This window comes from Antedon mediterranea, chromosome 7 (assembly GCF_964355755.1).
Source record: "Antedon mediterranea chromosome 7, ecAntMedi1.1, whole genome shotgun sequence".
NCBI lineage: Eukaryota > Metazoa > Echinodermata > Crinoidea > Comatulida > Antedonidae > Antedon > Antedon mediterranea.
Window position 1 is genome coordinate 13,995,880 of NC_092676.1, and position 27,418 is coordinate 14,023,297.

The 27,418-nt window shown below is 35.0% G+C and overlaps 1 protein-coding gene across 2 annotated transcripts in view; it reads left to right on the top strand.

The window, feature by feature from the left end:
• LOC140055710 (E3 ubiquitin-protein ligase RING2-like) overlaps positions 1–9,619 on the top strand; it is a 43,046-nt gene extending 33,427 nt beyond the window's left edge. For both annotated transcript variants that reach the window (XM_072101084.1, XM_072101085.1), the window contains one exon: positions 5,628–9,619. In XM_072101084.1, coding sequence (XP_071957185.1) covers positions 5,628–5,717 — 90 coding nt within the window. In that variant the 3' untranslated portion in view covers positions 5,718–9,619. The remainder of the gene's footprint in view (positions 1–5,627) is intronic.
• The last annotated feature ends 17,799 nt before the right edge of the window (positions 9,620–27,418 follow it).

Below are 27,418 nucleotides of genomic sequence, written 5' to 3' on the forward strand. Positions count from 1 at the left end.
CCACTTATTTTCTATGAAATAAGGTACCTTCTTTATTAGTTTAAGGTTCTCTTGAGGGTAATCTAAAACTCCAAAATCCGGAATCTTTTGTTTAGCTACCACGATTTCGTTAAGAAAATCTGAAAATACTCTAAGACCAGGCACATCTCTTGGTTGAATCTTTGGCCAACTTTCTAACTTGTACAAAAACGCCTTAAAAATAACAGCATTGTTACCATATCTATTTTTAAGTTCACTACGATAATACATAACGATATATACTAATAAACTTCTTCCGACTGTAGTAACATATAGCTACTTATCATAGCGGCTCTCCTGACAGATGTTGACTTAGTAAGTTCAACTTTTCATTCACCGATACGGCTTTAATTAAAGAGGTAAATGCACATTCCCACATAGGGTATTTTAAAGGGTTCCATCAAACCTTTCCACCGTTACTGTTGGTAATCGTAATAAATCTATTAACTCTTTCATAACCGGTGCTTGTGGCTGATTAAACTGTGGCTGATTAAACTGTGGCTGATTCAACAGTGAAGGTTGCACAAATAGTGACGAAATCGGAAAGTTTTGTGATGAGACTGGCGTTGTGGCTTGACATGCAACACGCTGTGGTGGTAATGAAGTAACAAGTGAATATGGAGTAAACGATGATGGAACTGTAATGTGTTGAGATGGACTAAACGATGATGGAACTGTAATGTGTTGAGATGGAGTAAACGATATTGTGGATGTTACTCTAACTGGCACAAATGTCGACGAAAGCAACAAAGATGACGTTACCCGAACAGGCATAGAGTTAGTATTCTTAGTCATTGTAGGTACCGGTATTTAAGCAAAAACACACGTCAGTACAGGAATTGTCATAGCTTCAGGTGAGGTAATTATTGGCAATGATATAGTAGGAACTGTCATATATGAAGTAGATGCAATCGACGACGTAAGAACCCCAGTTATTGGCGCATACTGCCCAAATGAAGATACCGTTGATGGCCGTTTATACGTATTGTAATGTGTTGCAAAAGTAGCACTAACTTAATTACGTTCAACAAACGATATCTTCTCGGGAATGTTATCAACATATTGTTGAATATCATCTGTAGATTGTGTAGGTAATTCGTCTAAGTACTCCATAAATGAGGTAACGGATTTAGAATCTAATCGTTTTACCTTACTTAGAACGGCGTCCACCTTGGCAAGTTCCTTTTCCTGCTGATGTTTCCTTAATTTGGTTTCATTGTCAAGGTGCAAATGTTTCAACCGCATTTCTTCTTCCGCAAATTCCAGCTCCACCTTTTGTTCTTCCAAGTTCAATAATTTCTGTCAAATCTTGAACTTCTAGCAGAAGAACGAGTTCGCAGACCGCGTAGATTTGCTGGCTGCACTTGTTCCGAATGAACGAGATGAATTTCTAGATGAATCCCGATTTTCCTTTGCCAACTCCATCCAATATTGGTTTCCTTTTTCAGTTTGAGCGGGCACCTTCCTCAAATTGTATCCACCTAAACCAAACTGCGAATCGTCTTCCATTCCGCAACACAGAATAAACAATTTGATTAACAAATTCGATTAGTTTCCGCAACGCAGAAAGCAATGGCGGCCTCCGCAACACAGAGACAACCTGATCACCAAATTATTTTGTAACAATTATCAATCAATTATTATACAGTCTTGATCAGTTTCTGCAACTCAAAAAACAATGGCGGACTTCGCAATCAACTACAGTGGCTTCAATGACTTATAGGTTCGTCCTATAACGGCACAATTTAATATTGTAATAAAGCGACACTTTATTAATAACTCGTACACGAAGGCTTAATTTTTATGCAGGGTTTATTCTTTGAATAACGTATGGTACTACAATACATATCCTGGTAACACTGATAATAAATTGTAAGGCCTCGCACATAACACCGCCTTCGACCACAATGTCCCTTTCAATGCCGTTTTACGTGATCGGCTTTATACTGTATACAATAGAAGACGCTCACTTTAACACTCGGCCCTACAAATTAAATTTAAAAAAAAATCAAACAGGAAAATCAAACAATTGTTGCAGCATTCACCACGCTTGTATTTAGTTTTTAAGTAACCAATGTCTGCTGTCAGCTGATTTTAAATTGAGCCTAATTTCAAAAGAATTGATGCATTTAATCAAATACTATATGCCATAAAATAAAGATATTGGTAAAATTGCGTGAAAAAATAGGTAATTGAACTCTGACCCGCAAGTGCATCACCAAAATCACTTAAGAATTGGATTTTCAGATGTACCAAAGTATGTCTCACTAAGTTAAATCATATTAAGAATATGTGCACTAAATCGACTCATTGATCGTAATATTCAGAATATTCTTATTTATGAAAATATAAATAAAGATAGTGGAAATAGAAAAAAATATAAAGTGCACAAATGTTGAGATTTTAGCCTTGTTATCAAGGATGCATTACGCACACGCACAGCGTTACCATACCTAATAAAATACATTATTAAACTGTTATCCACATACCGTGTAGCATAGGTGAAATTACAGGACCCACATATGTTCTCATTTTTTAGTATGATGTCATCAAAATCAAAGATGAATATGACAATTTCGGTAAATAATGATTTAAACAAAAATATAGTAGATTTGGAAGAAAATTGGACATGTAGAAGCATTCTGCGAGTTGTTTTAAATTTGTATAACTTTGAAAAAGAAACTACTTTTCAAATTCAGTTGGCCATATGACGTCAAAACATCCGATGGGCATAATTTTTACATGAATTCATGTGTAAATTTCAGAAGCGCCTTTGAACATTATTATGGATACTGGCGCTATATAAATCTGATTGATTGATTGATTGATTGAATAAGTTATAACCATCAAGGTCATCTTTAATTCTGAACAACTGTATGATTTCAAATAATAATCGGTATAGGTGAAATTATGCAACCCACATTATTCAAATTTTTAAACGTGATGACATCATCAAAATTAAAATATTGGTAATCCATGAGAATAGTTTGAGAAAGAACATTATTATGTAAATTTGAGAGAAAATCTGGCACAGATAAACAAGATGCGCTCTGTTGAATGTGAATTGTCGAAAAAAGGGAAAAAATTTAAGTAAGTAAGAAAACTTATAATACTGTTTTATTATTTTATCATTTATTTTTTACATAACAATAGCGCCATAGTATCTTTGGTTCAAAGATAAGCATTTTTTCCATCTCCAGATGGTTAAAGCTAATTGTTAAGAAAATTGTTTAAAAAAATAGAGCTGCTAGATGTCTGGAAATGGCACTTACTATAATTTGAAATATGAAATATATAGACTTGGTTTCTTTGCGAGATCGTAAGAACAAATTAATGGCGCGATATAGATATATCTGAGATCTTAGTTTTCTGCATTCTGAGGAGCTATAAAAGATAGATATCTTTGTAGACAAATTTGCATGAATTTCCAATTGGAGAGCGCACGATTACTTAACTTTCATGTGCATGTGTTGCGTTATTTGGAAATGAAAGCAAATTTATCACGTAGGGTATAAAGAACAAATATCGACTGTAAAAATTAACTTTTTGCGTTACTTATGTGTTAGGCGCACAAAAATGCATGCATACCGTGCACAAATTCAATAATTTTTAAACACTCAAAATTTGATTAAAAATTTATTGTACTTAATTATTTTTTGGAGTTTTTGGATTTCTGTTTTTCCACAACCCTACATACAGTATATGTTGCCCAATATACAGTGTATAATCCTACTCTTCTCTAGCTACGCAGTACCAACATAATTAGTAGTCAATTAGAAAAGTTGTCAATTTTCAGGTGTGGTATGGCTTCAGATTTCCGTCAATGGTTATTTTTATTTCAATATCATATTGAGGATCTATATGGTACTAGAAGAATAAGTTATTCTTGTCACGTATAAGACCCTTATCAAACTAAAATAATATAATTAACAAGTAAACAGATCAGTAAAAAATAAAAACAAACAGCAGTATGACATCAGATTTATGATTATATAAAGAAATTAAGTGTTTTTTAGCATTGGCTCGAAACACAATAATAGATTTTGGTGTCTTAAGGTTGTCATTAAGTCCATTCCATAATCGTGGTCCGGAGACAGTAATGAAGAATTCTAAAGTTTTTAATTTAAACGAGGGTATTTGTATACAGTTTAGCAAGGCTTTATGTGTATGGGATTTTGTCAGTTTATTAAATAATTTTGACATGGTCACTGGTAAATTGTTATTTTGGAATTTGAAAATAAAAGATACAGTTCGTAATTTATATAAATCGTATATATTGAGAATATTGAGTTGCTTAAATATCGGTTCAGAAGGTGCGCAATAATGAGAAAAAGTAATAATTCGGGAGGCACATTTAATTAATTTATTAATGGCTAGTACAATGCAAATAAATTTTAACTATGTAGTAATAATCATTACGTAGGAACATACTATTTGAATATCCTTATTTGAATAATAATAATAGTATACAGTATGTACATACTAAGTGGTCGGTAGGTACAATTAAATATTGTACTGTTGGAATAAAATGTGATCAACAGAGATTTTTGCATTTACAAGTTCATGAACAATTCAAGATGACATTTACTGATTTGAAGCCTTTCCTATTTAAGTTAAATCTATCAAGAATAGATTATCTAATTTATCAATTACTTAATATTTTAGTTGTACTCAATATTATTAAATTACAATGAATCTTTTGTTTTTTATTTTAAAAATTAGTTTGTGGTAACCTATACACAGAAATGTTGAAACATTCTCAACTTTACTTACTTTACCACACAGTTATTATAGTGTTTATTGACAATGCAACCTGGTATATAAAACATTTTTAAAGTAATGGATGTTTTTTCAACGTATTTCTTGCTTTCATACTATTTTTAACTTTCATGGAAAACCCCAAAACGATTATGGTAAACTTTTGATATGTTGTTATTTATAAGATAAGATAATATAATAAGATTTATAAAGCGCACATATCCACAAAGTGCTCAAGGCGCTTGTGAAAGCCATGAAAAATACTAACCTTGAAACTAAAAACAACAAAACATTTTGCAAAAAAAAAACGGAATAAAAGCAGACTAATCGAACCCACATCACTGCTTCCGTTTACCAGCAATTTAAGGTGCACAGACCTGCCAGTACATTACTCACAAGTGTTCTCAGTAATGTGGGTATCTAGCTAAACAATAACCTTACAAATTTCCAAAGGCAGTCGACAGCAGATGTGTATTAAGCGCACTCTTGAACACTTCAGTAGACTTGCTAGATCTAATATGGGATGGTAATGTGTTGCAATGCAACAGCAAATGACCTATCCCCCCATGAATGCCTGGACCTAGGCACAATAAGCTGTTGCAGACTACTAGACCTAAGATTCCGAGCTGGCGCATGCCTGACCAGCAAATCATGGAGATACTGCGGACCTTCACCATAAAATTATTATTCTAAATATGTAAAGAAATTGTAGATCCATGACATCGGAACAAGGTGAAATGTTAATTTACTGCTTATAGCCTAATTTTTTTAATTGTTTTGCTCAGATTCTGAATGCTTGTATCATTATTTTTTGTTTAATATGAAACATTTTTTATTCTGTCTAATTTCAGATGCTGAATGGCAATCAATCCTTAGAACAGGTCAATGAACTTTACTGTAAAGTAAACAAACCTTTGGAAATGTTTTACGCAAAAAGTTGAAACTAATGGCACCTCATTGCAAACATCACCATCAATACCTGAATCTGCTTGAAAATAATGGAAAGTATATAATTGTAAATATATCTCATGTGGTATGTGTACTGTACTTGCAAACAGCAATGTAAATACAATGTTATGGTTTTGTAAAATTTAGTGTACTAAAATAGTCAAGTCATTTGAATTACATGAATAATGTAATAATTGTTTTGAAGCAATTGGATATTTCTTATTATTATTTCTAATTATTATAAATAATATTTATTTATTTTGTTATTTCTCTATGCTGTCTTCAGCATGGGTGGATCCAAAAATTGCAGCTAAAAATTAAATTATGAATTAATTTTAGATATCAATTTTTTACACATATGTTACCTCTAACCCATTAAAAAATCCTGGATCCTCCTCTGATCAGTTAATGTATTATCGTATAATTATACGATACTACATTAACTGATCAGGGGGAGGATCCAGGATTTAAAAATCCTATATATAAAGAAGACTGATGTTTTTGAAATTCAGTTTTTCAGTTTAAAATCACATGTAAAACCATGCAATCTCACAACAGGATGCTGAGCGTGGCCAGATCAAATGGTTTACCATTAGATTGATTTTCGATTGGCCAATTGGCTTCCTAAAATGTTTATATTAAGCGACACCAGTCGGTACCAAAATGGTACCATCCATAATCTGTACACTTATAGCCTTGCTTTAATCCAAAACTCCTCCCTACTTTCAATTCAATTCAAGGTTTTATTGAATTAAGCGAAAATTTACATTGTAGCCAAAGGCTAAATTGTGTAAAATTTTACAAAATATTGCACATATAAAAAAGTTATTACATAAAAAGAACATATTAAAATTGAATTGGATAAAGTACATAATATGTAAATGAGAAAAACATTGAAAAATCAAAGAAATTGTTACGAATCATGGCCTAATAAAATATCTGTGTATGATCTTATGTATTATTATTATTATTATTATTATATTATTTGTTTATTATTTCACATTGGTTGATGACGGCAACTTTGGCTAAATGTAATTATTCTTTATTATTCAACAGGTTAATTAGGTATAGTAAAGGGCCATTTTTATATCGTTTAGTTCTACATTTTATTTGTGGATATGGGTTGGTCTTTCTTAAGTTGTACGGTTTATTTCTAGGCTGTAGCCATTATTGAAAATACCTTAGATATAGGTTTTTTCTTCTAGTAGCGAGGGTTTCTAAATTACATACACTGAGAGCATTTTCATAGCTTATATAATTTATACCAAGAATTATTCTAAGTACCCTCCTTTGTATTGCTTCTAATTGATCAATCTGTTTGTTCGTTATGCCAGCATTCCAAACAGGAACAGCACACTCCAAAAGAGGTCTAATATAACCCATAAACACGGTAATTAGGTCGTCTTTATTAAGTTGGAATTTAAATTCAATTCAATATAAATTAATAAATGTCGGATTTAAATAGCATGTATAAAACTTAAAAGGCAATAAAGTAATGGTTTTATGAATTTTACTGTCAACATTTTCAAAAATGAAGGTTAACAAAATTTCAATTATGAAATATTGTGTCTACTTCGATCAAATCATTAGTATAAAGGTTCATCTTCTTTTGGATGATCCAAAGGGAATAAAACCGTAAAACTTACGTTTTTAGTCGCGTGGACGCGACTCTATAGTTCACTATGTCGGTCGGTTGGTCTGTCGGTCCGGTATCACTATGCGTTTTAGCACGCGACTTATGGCTGTTAGCCTTGTTTACTCTAGCTTTCGCTGGTTCATCGACACAGCTTAATCATGAGTGAGTCTATGTGATTTGAAATTGTTACCATGAAATCTCGTAGTTGGTGTAGCGCCATCTATGGAATGTTCAGGTTTACCCATATGGGATTGTCGAGGCCTCCTCTTTAGTAAGTTGTTATACAGTTTGGTAGTTCTAATCCACCGTCGTCTCTGTTCATAGTATTACCATGTTTTCTTATTTTTATGGATTCTTTTATTTTTCTATATTTCCATTAAGATTCTGTGCCTAGTATTTTACGTTCCAATTTGGTAAATGAGTGTGAGTGGTCATGTGATCTGTGATGGCTGAGTAATTAACAATTTCTGAAGGCTGAATTTCTGACTTTCGTGTTAAAATACCTGTGCAATGTGAAGTAACATCTGCTTTGTGTTCTTTTATCCTTGTGGATAAGGTTCTCGCTGTTTCTCCTATATAAACTTTTTCACAGTTGTTTCAATTTACTTGGTATATTACAACAGATTTGTCATTTTTTATTTTAAAAGATTTCTTAAAACATTGTAACTGGATAAACAACGTATGATTCTTTCTGATATTCTTGGTATGTATGGTATGATCCCTATGTTCCCTTTGTTTTTTTTTAGTTGTATCTTTCGTTTTTTGTTTGACATTTTGTTTTCCTTTCTCCGATCTTTTTTGGATTATCTTGTCCATGGACCAATTGGGTACTCGCACCCAACGAGCACGTGTTTAATCTTTTTCATTTCTGTTAGTTTCTCTTCTTTTTTAGTGACAAATTTTTCACATCTGTCAACCAGAGTGTTAACCACACTTAACTTGTGTTCCAATGGATGGCAGGAGTGAAAGTTTAAGTATTGATCTGTGTGGGTCTTTTTTCTGTAAACTGTCGTCGTTTCCAACTACGAGATTTCATGGTAGCAATTCCAAGTCACATAAACTCATGATTAAGCTGTGTCGATGAACCAGCAAAAACTAGAGTAACATGGCCATCATATACATCGCTGCAGTCGCGTGCTCAAGTTAGTGGTTACCGACCGACCGCCGAGTCGCATAAGTTTTACGGTTTTATTTCCTTTGGATCATCCAAAAGAAAAAAATATTTTTATCGATAAAATCTATTTCAAAAATAGATGCATTAACTTCATGTTTGTAAAAAAAATAGACAAATAAATTACCTAAATACAATTAAATAGCAATAAAAACGATTCATAGCCTAGAATTCGACGGCTTTGTATGAATTCGTTAGAAGTCTGTTAAGATAGCCTATCCTGGCAAGTCGAGCTCAGCATCCTGTTGTTATAGTCGATTTAAAGCACATATTTTACCATTGGTCTTAATATGATTTTTGTGTGAGATATACTTTGATACATCTGAAAACCCAATTACGTAATGTTGGTAATGCACTTTCGTGTCAGAGATCAATGACCTAATTTTCACGCAATTTTACCAATATATTTTATGGAACAGTATTTGATGAAATGCATCAATTCTTTTGGAATGAGACTCAATTTAAAGCCGATGAATCATATTACACATTAATTATCATCAAAAGTCATTTGAGTCTTTATTTTACAATATGGAAAATAAACTCATTTATTCAATTTTTTTGGTAAAATTTCATTTTTTTATTTTAATAAATAACAAATATTTATGTAACATATGCTTGAATTTTTTTCAAACAACTTTTAAAAACTGCCCTATCTATATAGGAGTGGATATCAAAAATAACTTTTAAATTTGCGTTACAATTATAGCTTGTATATGTAAAATACTGATTTTATTCATTTAGGTAAAAAACGTAAACTACTTCTAAATCATACATTAAATGAAAGCCAATGACAATCTTTATATTCATAGATTCTTATAATCATAAACCTACCATAAGTCATTGTAATGTTAGATAATACGTATTTTCATTCATTTTTTGTTAAAATTTACAGTAAATGATATCTCGTGAACTACTTGTCGTAGAAGATGTCATACCTTTAATGAAATCAGTGACAATGTTTACTATCATTGTCATCATTTTTGTCATAAAGTCATCCTATTTAGACAAATTAAATAAACATTTAGGCCTACCGTACTGTAGTCTAGTAGTAGAATAGTACTCTCATGTTTATTTCTTATATGGCCATACAGGTTTTGGAAATTGTTTTTTCAATCAATGCTTGCATTTGTAAACATCATTAACAAGACAGTAGTAAAGCAGTAAAATAAAAAGTTGTAATATCGATGTACCTATTTATATAAACATTGAATGTAAACGAATAAACAAAATAAAACATTTTAATTTATTTCTACTTACTTTAAACACTCCTAGTATTATTAGCTGCAGTACTGGTGTACTCGAGATCTACGTTTTTACCATGCTATACACTTATATTTTAATTTTTGATGATTGATTATTTGATATAACATTAACAATGAAGAGCTACGTTATATATTGTTATATTACATAGTCTATGTAAATACGTGAACGTGATTAGTTGAAACTGCATCACATGACTAACGCTGCGAGGATCGTAAATCGTATATATCCTCGAGTACTCGATATTGATTAATTTTCGCGTAATTATCGTGTTCCTGTCATTTATGTCATTAAACATAAAATCCAGCAAATTCTCGAGTGCGATGATATTGACTGTGTAATTTTCGTGTGGGAACACTCGCGTTTGGCGATAAATAAACAAAACTCATCTACTGGGACGTGAACTCACGATGATTTGTCGGAATCATTAATTAGTAATTACCTGTATATTCGCAAGGTAAGGTGAATGCAACGCCTAACTAGGCAGGCTTATTACAAAGGAGGCCTAGCTACACCCGTTACAGCAATAGATATTCAACTTGTTGTTGGCTATGTAATATAACAGATATCGCCTTTTCTCGAAAAAATATATTTCCCTCAGCTAGCGCTTCGGCAAATATCACGTGATTGCGGGGCGCCCTCGCAATCATCTTTTGACAGCGTGAGCATCTCATCCTCTTCACCTCACGCTGTCAACAGATTACCACGCCAGTTTTTGGCTAAGTAAAATAATTTTCACTTTTACATTTACCAGTTCATTTTATCCTCATACACTTATAGGCTGTGTGAACTCACACAATATCTTTGACTGGAATTTATCTAACACCTTATCTTACCCCCATTCTGTTCGATTTTTCGTACTTTACTGTAATTATGTTGTCTGGTTATGCCCTAGCCCTAGGCTCAACTCATTCGTTTCCGGTTTGAGCGAAAGCCTCGCTTTCCATCACGGCTTGGGTAATTCGTCCGACTCCATACTTGGTTCACATCGACCTTTGCCTGACTTCCGAATCAGTCATCACTATGATAATACTGTTCTTTGGGGGGTGCCCGGCCTAAAGATAAACGACCTAAATCAAGTGGCAACATTCAAGCCAGATTTTTGATAATCGACCTCGGATCGAATGACCTAGTTAAAAAGTAAGGTCTGCTTTCATGCACGGAGCCTCTTATGCTAACTTATGCCATTAAATAACAACAATCTTATTATCTGTTTCTACTACTGCGTCACTTCGGACAATCCGGAACCGGATTTTAGAGGAAAATAAATACATAATTAAACAGAATAAACAAAATAAAATGCCAGGCAACACACTGTTGACTCCATTTCTTATTTTCCCATTGTTTTACATCCAAAAAAAATAAATAATAACTTGTTTTTTTTTTTTCTTTCTTGATGCTACGCTAAACTGGCAAATATTTTGCACAAATCTGAATGGTTTATAGTTAGTATAGCATTCATCTTATGACTCTTGCTGGTTCCCCAAGTACATCTTCATTATATTAAGACTCCTTTATTACTCATGCTCTTAAGTACAGCATTCATTATATGACTCATGCTGGTTTCCCTACTACCACCACATAATTTCTTATGCTGGTTCATTATATTACTCATGCTCTTAAGTACTGCATTCATTACATGACTCATGCTGGTTTCCCTACTACCACCACATAATTTCTTATGCTGGTTCATTACCTACCCCCACATACGGCGGTGTTTTATCACTCATGCTCTTAAGTACAGCATCCATTTTATGACTCATGCTGGTTTCACTACTACCACCACATAATTTCTTATGCTGGTTCATTAACCCTTCTACCACCACATAATTTCTTATGCTGGTTCATTACCTACCTCCACATACGGCGGTGTTTTATCACTCATGCCCTTAAGTACAGCATTCTTTATATGACTCATGCTGGTTATATGACTCATGCTGGTTTCACTACTACCACCACATAATTTCTTATGCTGGTTCACCATTATATGAATAATACCACCACATAATTTCTTATGCTGGTTTACCATTATATGACTACTACCACCACATAATTTCTTATGCTGGTTCACCATTATATGAATACTACCACCACATAATTTCTTATGCTGGTTTACCATTATATGAATACTACCACCACATAATTTCTTATGCTGGTTTACCATTATATGACTACTACCACCACATAATTTCTTATGCTGGTTCACCATTATATAACTACTACCACCACATAATTTCTTATGCTGGTTTACCATTATATGACTACTACCACCACATAATTTCTTATGCTGGTTCACCATTATATGACTACTACCACCACATAATTTCTTATGCTGGTTTACCATTATATGACTACTACCACCACATAATTTCTTATGCTGGTTCACCATTATATGAATACTACCACCACATAATTTCTTATGCTGGTTCACCATTATATGAATACTACCACCACATAATTTCTTATGCTGGTTTACCATTATATGAATACTACCACCACATAATTTCTTATGCTGGTTTACCATTATATGACTACTACCACCACATAATTTCTTATGCTGGTTCACCATTATATGACTACTACCACCACATAATTTCTTATGCTGGTTTACCATTATATGACTACTACCACCACATAATTTCTTATGCTGGTTCACCATTATATGACTACTACCACCACATAATTTCCTATGCTGGTTTACCATTATATGACTACTACCACCACATAATTTCTTATGCTGGTTCACCATTATATGACTACTACCACCACATAATTTCTTATGCTGGTTTACCATTATATGACTACTACCACCACATAATTTCTTATGCTGGTTTACCATTATATGACTACTACCACCACATAATTTCTTATGCTGGTTTACCATTATATGACTACTACCACCACATAATTTCTTATGCTGGTTTACCATTATATGACTACTACCACCACATAATTTCTTATGCTGGTTCACCATTATATGACTACTACCACCACATAATTTCTTATGCTGGTTTACCATTATATTACTACTACCACCACATAATTTCTTATGCTGGTTTACCATTATATGACTACTACCACCACATAATTTCTTATGCTGGTTCATTCATTATATTATGACTCATGCTGGTTCCCCTATTACCACCACATAATTACTTATGCTGGTTCATTAACCCTACTACCACCACATAATTTCTTATGCTGGTTCATTACCCACCCCCACATACGGCGGTGTTTTTATCACTCATGCCCTTAAGTACAGCATTCATTATATGACTCATGCTGGTTTCCCTACTACCACCGCATAATTACTTATGCTGGTTCATTAACTACCCCCACATACGGCGGTGTTTTATCACTCATGCTCTTAAGTACAGCATTCATTATATGACTCATGCTGGTTATATGACTCATGCTGGTCCCCCTACTATCACCCCATACGGCGGTGGTGTCTTATCACCCTCCTCTAAGTACAGCATTTCTTTAAATGACTCATGCTGGTTTCATTCTCTACCCCAATGCTGACTTTTGTCTCCAATCTTTTTTTTTTCCCTCCTTTAACATGGTTGCAGGGCCCTTTTCCCCTGCAACTTGATGATATCTGTCCACACACATTTTTCTTTCCGTCTTAATTGCACAACGATTTTCTTACAGATACACCATGTCAGGACGGAAAAGAACTAACAAGAGGTAAAAAATACGGCACCAAAAAAAAAAAAAAAAAAAAAAAAAAAGAATTGTGCCAGTACCTGAATTTGACATAAATAAGAATTAAAGGACATGAGGCATATCGTCGAAACCCTGGTAACTTCTGTGGTTGAGATTAATGTCGCTAAGCCGAACCTACCGGCAGCTCTCTTCCTCAAACCCCCTACCTTGTCAAAAACTTAAAGAGAAAATAATCTCCCACAAATTCATCGAGCTGCACAATCTGCTCGACTTCAACAGCGCAGCGGAAGCTTTGACGCTAACGTTCACTGGTACCTTTGAACTTGTGCCTAAGCCCAAATGCCGCATCTCAAACGAACACAACTGGCACTAGGCCTTTCACGACTTTGCCACAATTTTATTTAAGTAAATATACGCAGGACATCTTAATTATTTTAAGTATATTAAATACCTCATGCGCAGTCATCCAAATTAATGGTACTTTTACGACTGATAATTTCGAATGGCTACTGAGTACACACTTTGCTCTTGGTCATCGGTTCGAGCCGACCTCCTGCATAAACTAGACGCAACGAGCTAACCATAAACCTCTAACCCATCCAACCGTGGAGCGTCCACTCGGCTTCTCCTTCCATAACAGATTCAATAGATGTGTCCAGACAAACTGTCAGTATCGCCACTCGTTTTTCAGTGCTCGGGATCCCAATAATTCCCACTAGAATAAGCGCACTCCTATCTGGTTACAAACACCACGCTTACTTAACCCTATGTTTCGCTCATGGCTTCTACCTTACATGGGGCTGCTTTTACAGCAACTAACTCCCAAGCTATCATCAACAACCTTCCGGAAATTCCGTACCTGAAAAATGTCGTATCCTCCACAACCTCTCCTATCCCTACGACTCAAACGCTGTCAATCACAACATCCCTGGGTTTTGCATAACAGTTCATTACGAAACAATTGCCAACGCAATAGACATAATTGACATACACAATCACCCGGCATTCATGGCCAAGACGGACACCAGTGACGCATACAGACTAATACATTTACATCCCACTCAATATCACCTCACAGGTTTCACGTGGTTAGGCCAGTATTACTACGATAAAACGCTTCCCCAAGGCGGCGGATCTTCGTGTCAAATATTCAATAAGTTTTCTGACGTTGACGTTGTTTTACGTTGACAAATTACAAGCACCATTACCAAGATTCCTGAGCATAAATGACTTTAAAGTTAGGCTCTTCCACAATGGGCAAACAGATGAAAGGATCAAATGCTCAAGGTGTTTAAAGATCGGTCATAATGCATCCAAATGTTCAAATAACATCGTATGCATGGCATGTGGATTAGAAGGGCATAGAAAAGATGAGTGCAGTGCGGAAAAGTTATTACTTAACGACTCTGGAGAACAACTAATTCAAGATATGTGGGAACGTGTCATCGTTAAGAACAATACGAAAGATGCTAACACACATGAAAACAAAGAAATTATTAATGAAGAAGTTTCAAGCTCGGAGGAAAGTACAGGCAGTGAAGAGGAAGACAAGGAAGAAAGTGAAAGGCATGAACTTCAAGAGAAGCAAGGCAAGATCACGGACTTCCTTAAACAAGCCTCAACCAGCGAGAAGAAGGTAAAGGGAAAAGTGATTAACACCAACGAACAAAAGGATGACGAGGAAAACATCTCTCCTACCTTGCCAGGCTCAAAGAGAAGAAGAAAATCCGGTAAAAGTAAAAAACAAGTAACTATAGAAAAGTGAGAGTGTTATACTATAATAGTTGTGCATGCTACTTTCGCTATTTTCCTTTAATACTGGTATTAATGTGTGTATGTATAATTACCAATGGTTCTTTAAATAAACCGATCAATGTTTAATTCAAATTTTCATTGTATCTCGTTAAATATACGAGGTTTGCGTGATAATACCAAGCAATTACAAATTGAAAAATGGTGTAAAGATCAAAAAACGGATGTGGTACTGTTACAGGAAACACATCTTACACAAGATTTATTTAAAAAATTCAAATCGATTTGGAAAGGTGATTGTGTACATAGTATTAATAACTCGACTAGTGCAGGCGTGTCGATTTTATTCAGAAAAGGTTTCAATTATAAAGTGATAAAGCAAAGTGTAGGTAAAAATGGGAGATATATAATTATTAAAACAGAAATTAATAATAAGATTTTTGCGTTCATTAATGTATATGCCCCAAATAATAGCAAAATGAGAAGCACATTCTTTAGAGATTTAAATAATATCATTTCAAATTTTATTGATATTGACAGTGATAGAATTATTTTGGGGGGTGATATTAATTGCGTACTTGATAGACGTTGTGACCAAAAAAATAGTGCTGATAGAAAAGACACATCTGTGTTTACGGTTAAGCATTTTATGAACAAATTGATGTTAAAAGATGCATGGAGAATTACAAATCCAAACAAAATACAATTTACTTGGCGTAGAAAACATAACCAAATTTATAGAAGACTAGATTATTGGTTTACCTCTAAAAATATTGTTGAATACAATGAAATAATATCATGTGATATTAGGCCAGCAATACTAACAGATCATCAAGCAATATCAATTAAAATTGGGTTACATCAATCTAAAAGGGGTCCTAGCTATTGGAAGCTTAATAATGATTTGTTGAAAAATATGGATTATCAAGACCATATTAGAGATATTATACATAATACCAAATACAACGAAAGTATCCTTAGCCCTGATTTAATTTGGGAAATTATAAAAGTGAAGGTTAAAGACTTTTCGATTTTTTACAGTAAAAAAATAAATAAAGAAAAAATTAAAAAAAAGGAAAAGCTTCAGAAGCAATTAAAAATTCTAAATGAAGCAATTGACCAGACTTGCACCCGTGAAAATGAATGTATTCTGACTGAAATTGAAGAAAAAACAAAAGTTCTAGAAAAAATTTATGAAAAGGAGGCGAAGGGTGCATATATACGTTCACGACTACAATGGATGGAAGAAGGTGAACGGAGTACTAAGTATTTTCTTGGGCTAGAGAAAAATAACGGTACAAAAAAACATATAAAAAGTATAAAAAAAGAAAATGGGACAATATTAACAAAACCTCAGAAAATCCTTAGTGAAGAAGTAAATTTCTTTAAACAATTATATAGTAATAAGGATATTCCCTCAGCGGACATAAACAAATACTTAAATAATTCAAATGTATATATTTTATCAGAAGATGAGTACAAGGTATGTGAAGGCCCAATAACAATAGCTGAATGCGAACAAGCTATTAAAAAAATGAAGCTAAACAAGGCTCCGGGATGTGATGGATTGCCAGTGGAATTCTATAAATTATTTTGGAATGATATCAAACATATTGCTTGTAATGCCATAAACGAATGTTATAACAAAAATGAAATGAGTCACACGCAGAAACGCGGAGTGATCAATTTACTTTATAAAAAAGGTGACAAACAAATTTTAGAAAACTGGCGGCCTATAACTCTATTAAACACTGATTATAAGATGTTAACTCGTATATTATGTACAAGATTAAAAAAGATTATTGCAAATATAATTGACAATGATCAAAAAGGATATATTAAAGGGCGTTTTGCGGGTGAAAATATAAGATTAATTAATGATATTCTATTCTATACCAAAGATGAAGATATTGATGGTGCAATGTTATCACTTGACTTTAGTAAAGCTTTTGATTCTGTGAATAGGGAATTCATGTTCAAAGTATTAAAGAAGTTTAATTTTGGAGATTCTTTTCGTAAATGGGTATCAACAATTTATAATAATACCGAATGTGTAATTGTAAATAATGGATGGATTTCTGAAAGTTTTCAAATGAATAGTGGTATAAGACAGGGTTGTCCTTTGTCAGCGTTATTGTTTATTTTAACTGTAGAAATCATGGCCTGTAATATAAGAAATGATGTGAATTTTGTAGGCATAGCTGTCCCCGACCCGGTGCAAAATGAAGAAATACGCATCGCCCAATTAGCGGACGACACAGTTATCTTTACTGGGAATGAGGATAGTATTGAGATAGGTTTAAATATTGTTACCAACGTTTGTAAAGTATCAGGTATGAGCCTTAACAAAAGAAAAACAAATGCCATGTGGATTGGTAGAAATATAAATAAAATTGAAAAACCATGTAACTTAAATTGGGTTAAAAAACCAATTAAAATTTTAGGAATATATGTAGGTTATAAAAAGGATGAATGTCAAGAACTAAACTGGGCTAATAAATTGTTAAGTTTAGAAAGACTACTCAACACGTGGAAAGGTAGAAACCTTACATATTTTGGAAAAGTTACAATTTTAAAGAGTCTCGGTTTATCTAAACTAATTTATAACGCCTCTATAATTGATGTACCAAATTATGTTGTTTTACAGGTGAATAAACTGACATACGATTTCCTATGGAATGGAAAAGGGGAAAAAATTAAAAGAAAGACATTAATTGGCAAGCTAAAAGATGGAGGTATTAATATGCCGGATTTTGCATTACAGGTCAAAGCGCTCAAGGTTGCATGGGCGAGAAAATTAATATGTAGAAAGCATGTGAGATGGAAGCTATTACCAACATATTATATAAATAAGTTTGGAAATGAAAGATTGTTCTTTAGTATGTCAAATATTAACCTGGTAAATTGCATTACTTTGAAAAACATTCCTCCTTTTTATTTAAAAGTGATACAATGTTGTACTGAATTTAACGAAAACTGCTGCCATGAAATCAATACTTATGAAGAAGTTGTTAATCAAAGTTTATGGGGAAACAAATATATTGTGTACAAAAAAAGGTCTTTGTTTTATAAAAATTGGTTTGATTCAGGATTTAAAAAAATATTTGATATAATTAATTTTAACCGTTTGAAAACATCTAATGAAATCCTTGAAACACTACGTAATAAAATAAACTGGCTCATGGAATATGCTTCCTTAGTTGATGCTATTCCAAAAGATTGGATTAATATAATTAAAAATTACAACAAGAACGGGCCTACAAATATAAAAGATGAGTGCATCATAACTAATGACGCCTATATGCTGGAAACAAAACTTATATATTCGTGCTTTATTAAAGAAAAATTTATTTATCCGCATGTAATGGGCAAATGGAATATGGCCTTTAACACTCAGAAAATAAATTGGAGTGACGTTTGGATAAAAAAAGTGAAAAATGAAAAAAACAAAAAATATGCACAACTAAATTACAAGCTGTTGAACAAAATTGTTCCGACTAATCAAAGGCTTCATAAGTGGCATGTGAAAATGAATAATGTATGTGACTTATGTGGGGTAATTGAAGACGAAAAACACATGTTTTTTGAATGCATACGAAATAAAACTTTATGGACAAACATAGATAACATTTTTAAAAATATTGACAATGGCAGAAGCTCTTTTAGAGAACTTCTTTTAGGGTCTGATTGTGAATACAAAAATGACTTATATTCAATTGCTGTCTTCTCAATATATAACATTAAGATTTTAACTGAATTAAACAAACCAGTGTGTAAAAACTCTTGGATTGTATTTAAGTCTATTGTTAAGGATCTGAACAAACTAACGCTCATATAATGTTAAAAGAGTTACCGGTACCTAATAAATTTATTAAACGTTGTTTTATATCTTTGTATATAATGTCTATAAGATGTATATAAATGGTATGTATATTGTCTGTGTACAATGTGAATAATAACAAACCATGAAAGCAGGAGGATAATATTGGAAACAATATGTGAAAAACTAAAATTTACAAAAATTACTGATATTTTTTTTTTGAGCAGAAAAAGATAAAGAAAAATGTAGAATATTAACGGAAAACAATATAATTAAAGAAAGAACATATGAAGACAGATATTACTGATTTATTTGTAATGTATTTAATTATGATATGAAAGAATAAAGGTGGTGGTTCACGCCACAAAAGAGAAAAAAAAAAGTTTTCTGACGGAGTGAAATTTTTCCTTATAAAAAAGTTAAAACAGCCCAATAACGTGAAAATATTAGACGACATCCTCGTCATTGAAGACACACACCAACTGTGTGCGAACTCCTTGAAGATATCCAAGGCGCTTGCTAACCGCGGTGGCATACCTCTAGCACCGCACAAAACAATTTCACCCACCACCACCATTTCCTTCCTGGGTATTGAACTTGATTTACAGAAAATGTAAGACAGGCTTCCATCTGAGATAATAAAATTACGTTACTCCCTTTAAAGTTCAAAACTTCACTCAACTACATTGAGAGCCCCCCAATCTCTTTGAAAAGCTACAATTTGCCACCTGGGTTATACCCTCTGGACTGGCGTTCCTAAGAAGGCTTAATGCCCTAACGGCCGGTCTAACTAACCCCTTTTCAACTATTCACCTTTCTGACTCAGCAAAGGAGGATCTCCAAATTTGGGCCGACTTTCTTAGCAAACACAATGGCGTTACCATTTTTCACCCCCACAAAAATTTGACTCGCAGCGTTTACATTTCTCCTCTGATGCCTCAAAAACCGCACTTGGTGCGACCTTCCAAAAGTTCTGGATTCAAGGCCGCTGGCCGGAAACTTGGAAAATGTTCGACATCATGGTTCTCGAAATTTACCCCATCTATGTCATGCTTTCGATTTTTGCAAAACAGCTAGCCAACACCCATGTAGTTTTCCACTGTGATAACCTAGCTGATGTATATGTGCTTAACAAAAAATTGTCATCAAACGAAAAGGTCATGAGAGTGGTTCGCGCTATCGTCCTTTTGTTACTACTAAACAACATTCAGTTTACAGCCAGGCACATCCCTGGTAAGCAAAACAGGATATGTGACGCTCTTTCTCGTTTTCAGGAAACGGAGGCCATGCTAGAGGAGCACAGTATGAACCGCACACCGCTAAAGATACCAAAGCACTTACAACCAATCTACTTCGAACCACTAAACAACTCAAGATCCTCACACGAGAGCTAATGTGGAACTCATTAAGTAAATGAACCGCTAGTAACTTTAAAAGCAAATGGCACCATTTTAACCAATTCGGGAAATCACTAAGCCTTCCGCTACCAGCGACTCCACAGACAATTGTTCTCTATGTAAGTAAGCTGACTAAAAATGCACTGGCGATTTCCACGATTCGAAACTACCTTAGCCCAGTGTCATTCGTGCACAGGGTATCATTTATGGAAGACCTTACCGCAAATCCAGCAGTCAGCAATTTATGCAGAGGAGTAGCGAAACAAAAAACCAACTCTCCATCCAAACCGATCAGACCGCCGGTCACCTCCGACATTCTTGTAACGCTAATTGGACATATGCGAGGTAGCATGAAATCCAAATACGAATTCATCCTATACAGAGCCTTGTTCATAATATGTTACTTCGCATGCCTCAGAGCATGGAGTAAACTCCATGCTCAGAGCCAGTGAAGCAGTAGTCTCCAAGGCCGCAGAACACACACTAATGCTATAAACAATTAGCTCGCCATGCTAGTCTGGAACATACACAGTTTAACACTCATTCTTTCAGAATCGGTCGAGCTACCGACCTTCACCAACTTTGACACTCTCACCAAGACATTTTGATTTTTGGACGATGGTCGAACCACATAACTTTGTCAAATACAGCGTTGTAAATATGGGTGCTGGCTGGTTGGCATATTTCCTAAGCATGACTGGGTATTAAGCGTCAAGCTTAAACAAAGTTTGATACTTATTTTTTCTGTATATCGTTTTACTTATTTTATTTTTGTTTTCTTTCGGTGACAGCATAGGTTGCACCGCCAATTATAATCATATGTTCAATCGGAGTCAACACGTTGCTCCAGGTAGACTAATAAGTTATTTATATGTTTTCGGTATTGCACCGTTTATTAAACTCAATTCTCAAACGCGTACTGGAGTCAACACATGTTGCCCCAGGCAGACTAATGTAGATTGTTTCTATACGTTTTTCGGTGCCAACATTTGATTACACTGCCTACCTAATTAAAATGTTTAAACATGTACTGGAGTCAACACATGTTGCTCCAGGTAGACTAATGTAGGTGTTTCTATACGTTTTTCGATGTCAATATTTGGTTGCTCCACCTATCAGGCACTAATGGTCAACCGGGTACTGGAGTCAACACATGTTGCTCCAGGTAGACTATGTAGATAGTTTCTATACGTTCTGGGTGTCAACATATGTTGCACCATCATCTGAATGGCTTGTCATCGGTTCTACCTGCACTTAATTTGGGCTGCTTCGTTGGCCCCTTCGTTGCCAACTGTGTTGGCCCTTTCAGAGCATCCCAATGTTCCTTTTTTATGTTTTCCTTTTACGTGCATGCTGCAACGATGACTTGCCATTCATATTAAATAACTTTACAACCAATACTTGTTTCCTTGTTTTTGTTTATCGGGCTCACATGTGTCAAAATCACGTGATTGCGGGGCCCCCTCGCAATCATCTTTTGACAGCGTGAGCATCTCATCCTCTTCACCTCACGCTGTCAACAGATTACCACGCCAGTTTTTGGCTAAGTAAAATAATTTTCACTTCCCTCCCTCCACTCCCTCTTTATTTTGTTTTCAATTACGATTTTGAGACATGTGTTTTGGCCCTTTCAGAGCATCCCAATGTTCCTTTTTTATGTTTTCCTTTTACGTGCATGCTGCAACGATGACTTGCCATTCATATTAAATAACTTTACAACCAATACTTGTTTCCTTGTTTTTGTTTATCGGGCTCACATGTGTCAAAATATATTCTTTCGAATAAAATATCATTTCCTCGGGGATGTCAAATCTTATATTTAACCTCTAAGCAGTCAATATCTGTATAATATATACTGTTATAGATGTACATCGTACTTCAGTATGTATAAGAACAAATCAGTTATGTAAGAAAACACAGATCAGAGGGATCAAGCTTGACAATGGGTCCTCATGAATCTCAATATTTATTTATATAGTATATTATTATTATTATTATTATTTATTGCCAAAAACCAGTTACAAACATACAAAAACACAGAAACTAAGGAAGTAGGCAGGAACCTAAAAGTGAACCAAATCACTATAACAAGAGTTCAGGACTTCAGGTTCCGTACTCCCAAAGTAACAACAATGATATATAAAAAAAACTATCTATTAAAATTTATATTACAAATAGACGAATCAACATTGTCAAAATAAAACAAAAGGATAAAATACTTAAAATCGATTCAACAAAGTCAATAAAGTCAATATAATACATGTGATTCATCTCCGATGAACCAATGTTCTAAAAGATCATCAGTAAACTACAATACAAAAATATTTATAGTAGTACAGCAATGAAGCAATAATCCCTTTATAATACCCCTTTACAAAAAGAAAAGATACTGATTTTGTTTGTTCACTTGTTTATATAAATAAAACGTATGATTATTTGTTATTCCTTTTTATTTGAAGAAATATTATTCTTAACGAGTCGTCTCAATTGTTTTGTATTGCCATCAAAATTGTAGGAGGTATAATGAGCAGATTACTAGGGTGTCTCTTCATGCGTGAGGGCGAAATTTCGATTAATCAACAACATTTACACGGAGGGAAATTGTAAAGGGTTAAAAAAATGATCTCAATCAATTGGCTAGTTCCAAGTCGATGTTCTATTCTATGTTTTTTTGGGCGCGCACACGATACCACAAGGTCATGGTCATATTATTATACCATTGTGGTGTTTGGTTGTTCTCGTTGGTTTACTATATATGTACGTATAGTCTCAAATCGATGTTTTATGTTGTGCGCGTACACGACACTAAAAGGTCATGTATACCATTGCTACTTGTGGTGTGGTGTGTGGTTGTTAAATCGTTGGCTTACTGTTATGTACGTCTAGTTCCAAGTTGATGTTCGATGTTTTTGCGCGCGTACACGATACTACAAGGTCATGGTTAGTATCGTGTACTATTAGTTGGGGAGCCAGAAAGAGTTCACCTGCACCCTCTAGCAAACTATGTTAACAATGTTTTTTTGCTTCCTTATATCAATACAAATCAATTTTTTGCTGCAGCAAAAAATTGATTTGTATTGCCCCATATATGTTTGCCCTAATGAACATATGGGCCCTTTATGGGAACCTTCATGATTGCACATGGGCGACACAAGGGCCCTGTATCGGAAATGCATGGGCCAAAATATGGGCCCCATATAGAGTGGCCCATATGGGAAAGAGCATGCTTGATCCTGAAGGGCCCCATATATGTTTGCCCGAATTATCTGGCGGGACATCTATGGGAACCTTATGGGTTCCTCATGGGCTACATGTGGGCCCTGTATTGGATATATATGGGCCAAAATGAGGGTCTGGGCCCTGAATCCGAAATATGGGCCAAACTGTGGGTCAGTATTTTCCCCTAATGTACCCGTGTGGGTTAAACACAGTCACTTTATGGACGGGCCGGCTACAAATGGCTCTAGAAAGTGTAAATTATTGACCCATAAAGGGACTCTTGTCTGTCACTGTCGTCTGCGTTATGGTTAAATGGTCTCGTTTTAAACATCGTGGTCAATTGTAAATATCCTACCTATAATTTCAAGCGACAAAATTCAAGACATTTTACTATACAGATTAAAAACAAGTTCAAGAATTTATTGTAATTATTAAAAAAAAATAGGCTGCTAAAATGATCAATTAGACTATAGGCCTATCTCTTGCTCTTCTGGATTTCGCCATTTGTTGCGTCCTCCATCTCTATCCTGGGCGTTTGTTAGAAACTTAACAATGACGGCCTTCACTTCACTCTTTGTCGCCTCTTTTGTTTGTCGTTCCAAACAGCGGCTAAAAAAAAACATCCTAGATTATTTATCACTAGCAAGTCAATTATTTTTTCAATTCACATGTTATAATTGTTCGAACACTGAATATAAAAAAGGTTTGTTTTTGCGCGCGTACACGATACTACAAGGTCATGGTTAGTATCGTGTACTATTAGTTGGGGAGCCAGAAAGAGTTCACCTGCACCCTCTAGCAAACTATGTTAACAATGTTTTTTTGCTTCCTTATATCAATACAAATCAATATTTTGCTGCAGCAAAAAATTGATTTGTATTGCCCCATATATGTTTGCCCTAATGAACATATGGGCCCTTTATTGATTTGATTTATCAAGTAAAGTACGACTATATGTCACCACTTTGAGTGAACTTCTTGACAAACACGCACCACCGAAAAAGAGAACAGTAAAGGTCCGACCAAACACTAGTTGGTATAACAGTGACATCTATGCTGAGAAAAGAACAAAGCGTAAGCTTGAAAAGAAATGGAGAATCTCTCATCTGGAAATAGATCGTCAAGCTTACATTGCACAGAAGAGGAATGTAAATTCCATGGTAAGAAAGGCAAAGGCCAACTACTACATTGGCTTGTGTGAAGAACATGCAGCAGATCAGAAAGGACTTTTTAAAATTGTTAACCAACTCCTTCATCATCGCCAGGTATCACCTCTCCCAGATAGTCTTTCTGACTTAGATCTTGCGAACAGGTTCTGTCAGTTTTTCACAGACAAGATCAAGATCATCAGAGACGACTTCAAGATTGATGACATGTCATTTAATGAGCCTGTGACAGCTGTTCATCAGCATCTCACAACATTTACACCAGCATCTCAAGATGAGATCCGCAACATTCTGATGAAATCACCAACAAAATCATGCAGGTTAGATCCAGTTCCTACTTCTATACTAAAGAAGTGTATAGACGCAGTCGTTCCAATAATAACGGAAATCATTAACCATTCTCTTAATACCGGCATAGTGCCAGATGAACTGAAAATTGCTCACGTTCGTCCTTTAATAAAAAAGCAAAACTTGGATCATAACACGCTGAAAAATTACCGCCCGGTGTCGAATCTTTCTTTTCTTGGAAAGACTCTGGAGCGTGTAGTGACATCACGCATTACTCCATATCTTCAAAAGCATAATTTAAATGAGAATTACCAGTCGGCATATCGTGCATGTCATAGCACGGAGAGTTCCCTTTTAAAGGTACAGAATGATTTGTTACAAGGAATGAATGATGGGAAAATAACGCTATTGGTGTTGTTGGATTTGTCAGCAGCGTTTGATACAGTTGATCACCAAAGACTGATAACCCGTCTGAGAAATCGCATTGGCATAAATGGTGTTGCTCTTAACTGGTTCCAGTCATATCTTACAGGAAGACGTCAGCTAGTCTGTATCAATGATGCATTCTCAGATGAAGCTTGCCTGGAATATGGTGTACCACAGGGGTCAGTAATTGGGCCTGGCCAGTTTTCCATTTATACGCTTCCCCTTGGTGACATTATTCGCAAACACAGTCTACATTTCCATTTCTATGCAGATGATACACAGATTTATGTGTCAGTAAATCCAGTGCAAAGAGATGTTGCTGCAGCAATCAGTAAGATGGAAGCCTGTGTAGAAGATGTTCGCAATTGGATGACAACAAATTACCTAAAGTTGAATGATGGAAAGACAGAGTTTATTATCGTCGGGTCTAAATGTAACATCTCCAAAATCAACATCACACATATCAGAATCGGAAACTCTAACATCGCTCCCTCATCGGTGGTCCGGAATCTGGGAATCATGCTGGATAGTAATCTCACTATGGAAGCACAAATAACAACTGTATCCAAAGCAGCATGCATATCGATTAGGAACCTTGGTCGTATTCGCGGTAATCTTAACAAGAAAACAGCTGAATTGATTGTACACTCATTTGTCACTTCTAAAATTGACATTGGTAATGCCTTGTTGTTTGGCATACCAAAATCTCAAATACAACGTTTGCAGCGCTTGCAAAATATGGCAGCTAGAATTGTAACTTATACAAAATCAAACGCTCACATAACTCCTGTCCTGATGGATTTGCATTGGTTGCCTGTTCAACAACGTATTAAGTACAAACTTGCGTTGTTTGTATTCAAGATCCTAAATGACAGTGCTCCTGCTTATTTATCTGACCTTGTGGATCGTTACGAATCATCCCGCAGAGGCCTACGATCATTGTCACAAAACCTTCTTCAAGAGCGTAGAGCGAAAAATCAGTGGGGTCAGAGATCTTTTTACGTTGCGGCCGCAAGTGTATGGAACAGCTTACCAGCAACAGTTAAATGCTCAACTAGTCTAAACAGTTTCAAGACCAACCTAAAGACGTCGCTATTCGCTGATGTTCTCGCACGTTGTTAATGCACAAAGCGCCATGAGCGCCACATGGGTGGAGGATACCGGCGCTATATAAGTTTTCATTTATTATTATTATTATTTATGGGAACCTTCATGATTGCACATGGGCGACACAAGGGCCCTGTATCGGAAATGCATGGGCCAAAATATGGGCCCCATATAGAGTGACCCATATGGGAAAGAGCATACTTGATCCTGAAGGGCCCCATATATGTTTGCCCGAATTATCTGGCGGGACATCTATGGGAACCTTATGGGTTCCTCATGGGCTACATATGGGCCCTGTATTGGATATATATGGGCCAAAATGAGGGTCTGGGCCCTGAATCCGAAATATGGGCCAAACTGTGGGTCAGTATTTTCCCCTAATGTACCCGTGTGGGTTAAACACAGTCACTTTATGGACGGGCCGGCTACACATGGCTCTAGAAAGTGTAAATTATTGACCCATAAAGGGACTCTTGTCTGTCACTGTCGTCTGCGTTATGGTTAAATGGTCTTGTTTTAAACATCGTGGTCAATTGTAAATATCCTACCTATAATTTCAAGCGACAAAATTCAAGACATTTTACTATACAGATTAAAAACAAGTTCAAGAATTTATTGTAATTATTAAAAAAAAAATAGGCTGCTAAAATGATCAATTAGACTATAGGCCTATCTCTTGCTCTTCTGGATTTCGCCATTTGTTGCGTCCTCCATCTCTATCCTGGGCGTTTGTTAGAAACTTAACAATGACGGCCTTCACTTCACTCTTTGTCGCCTCTTTTG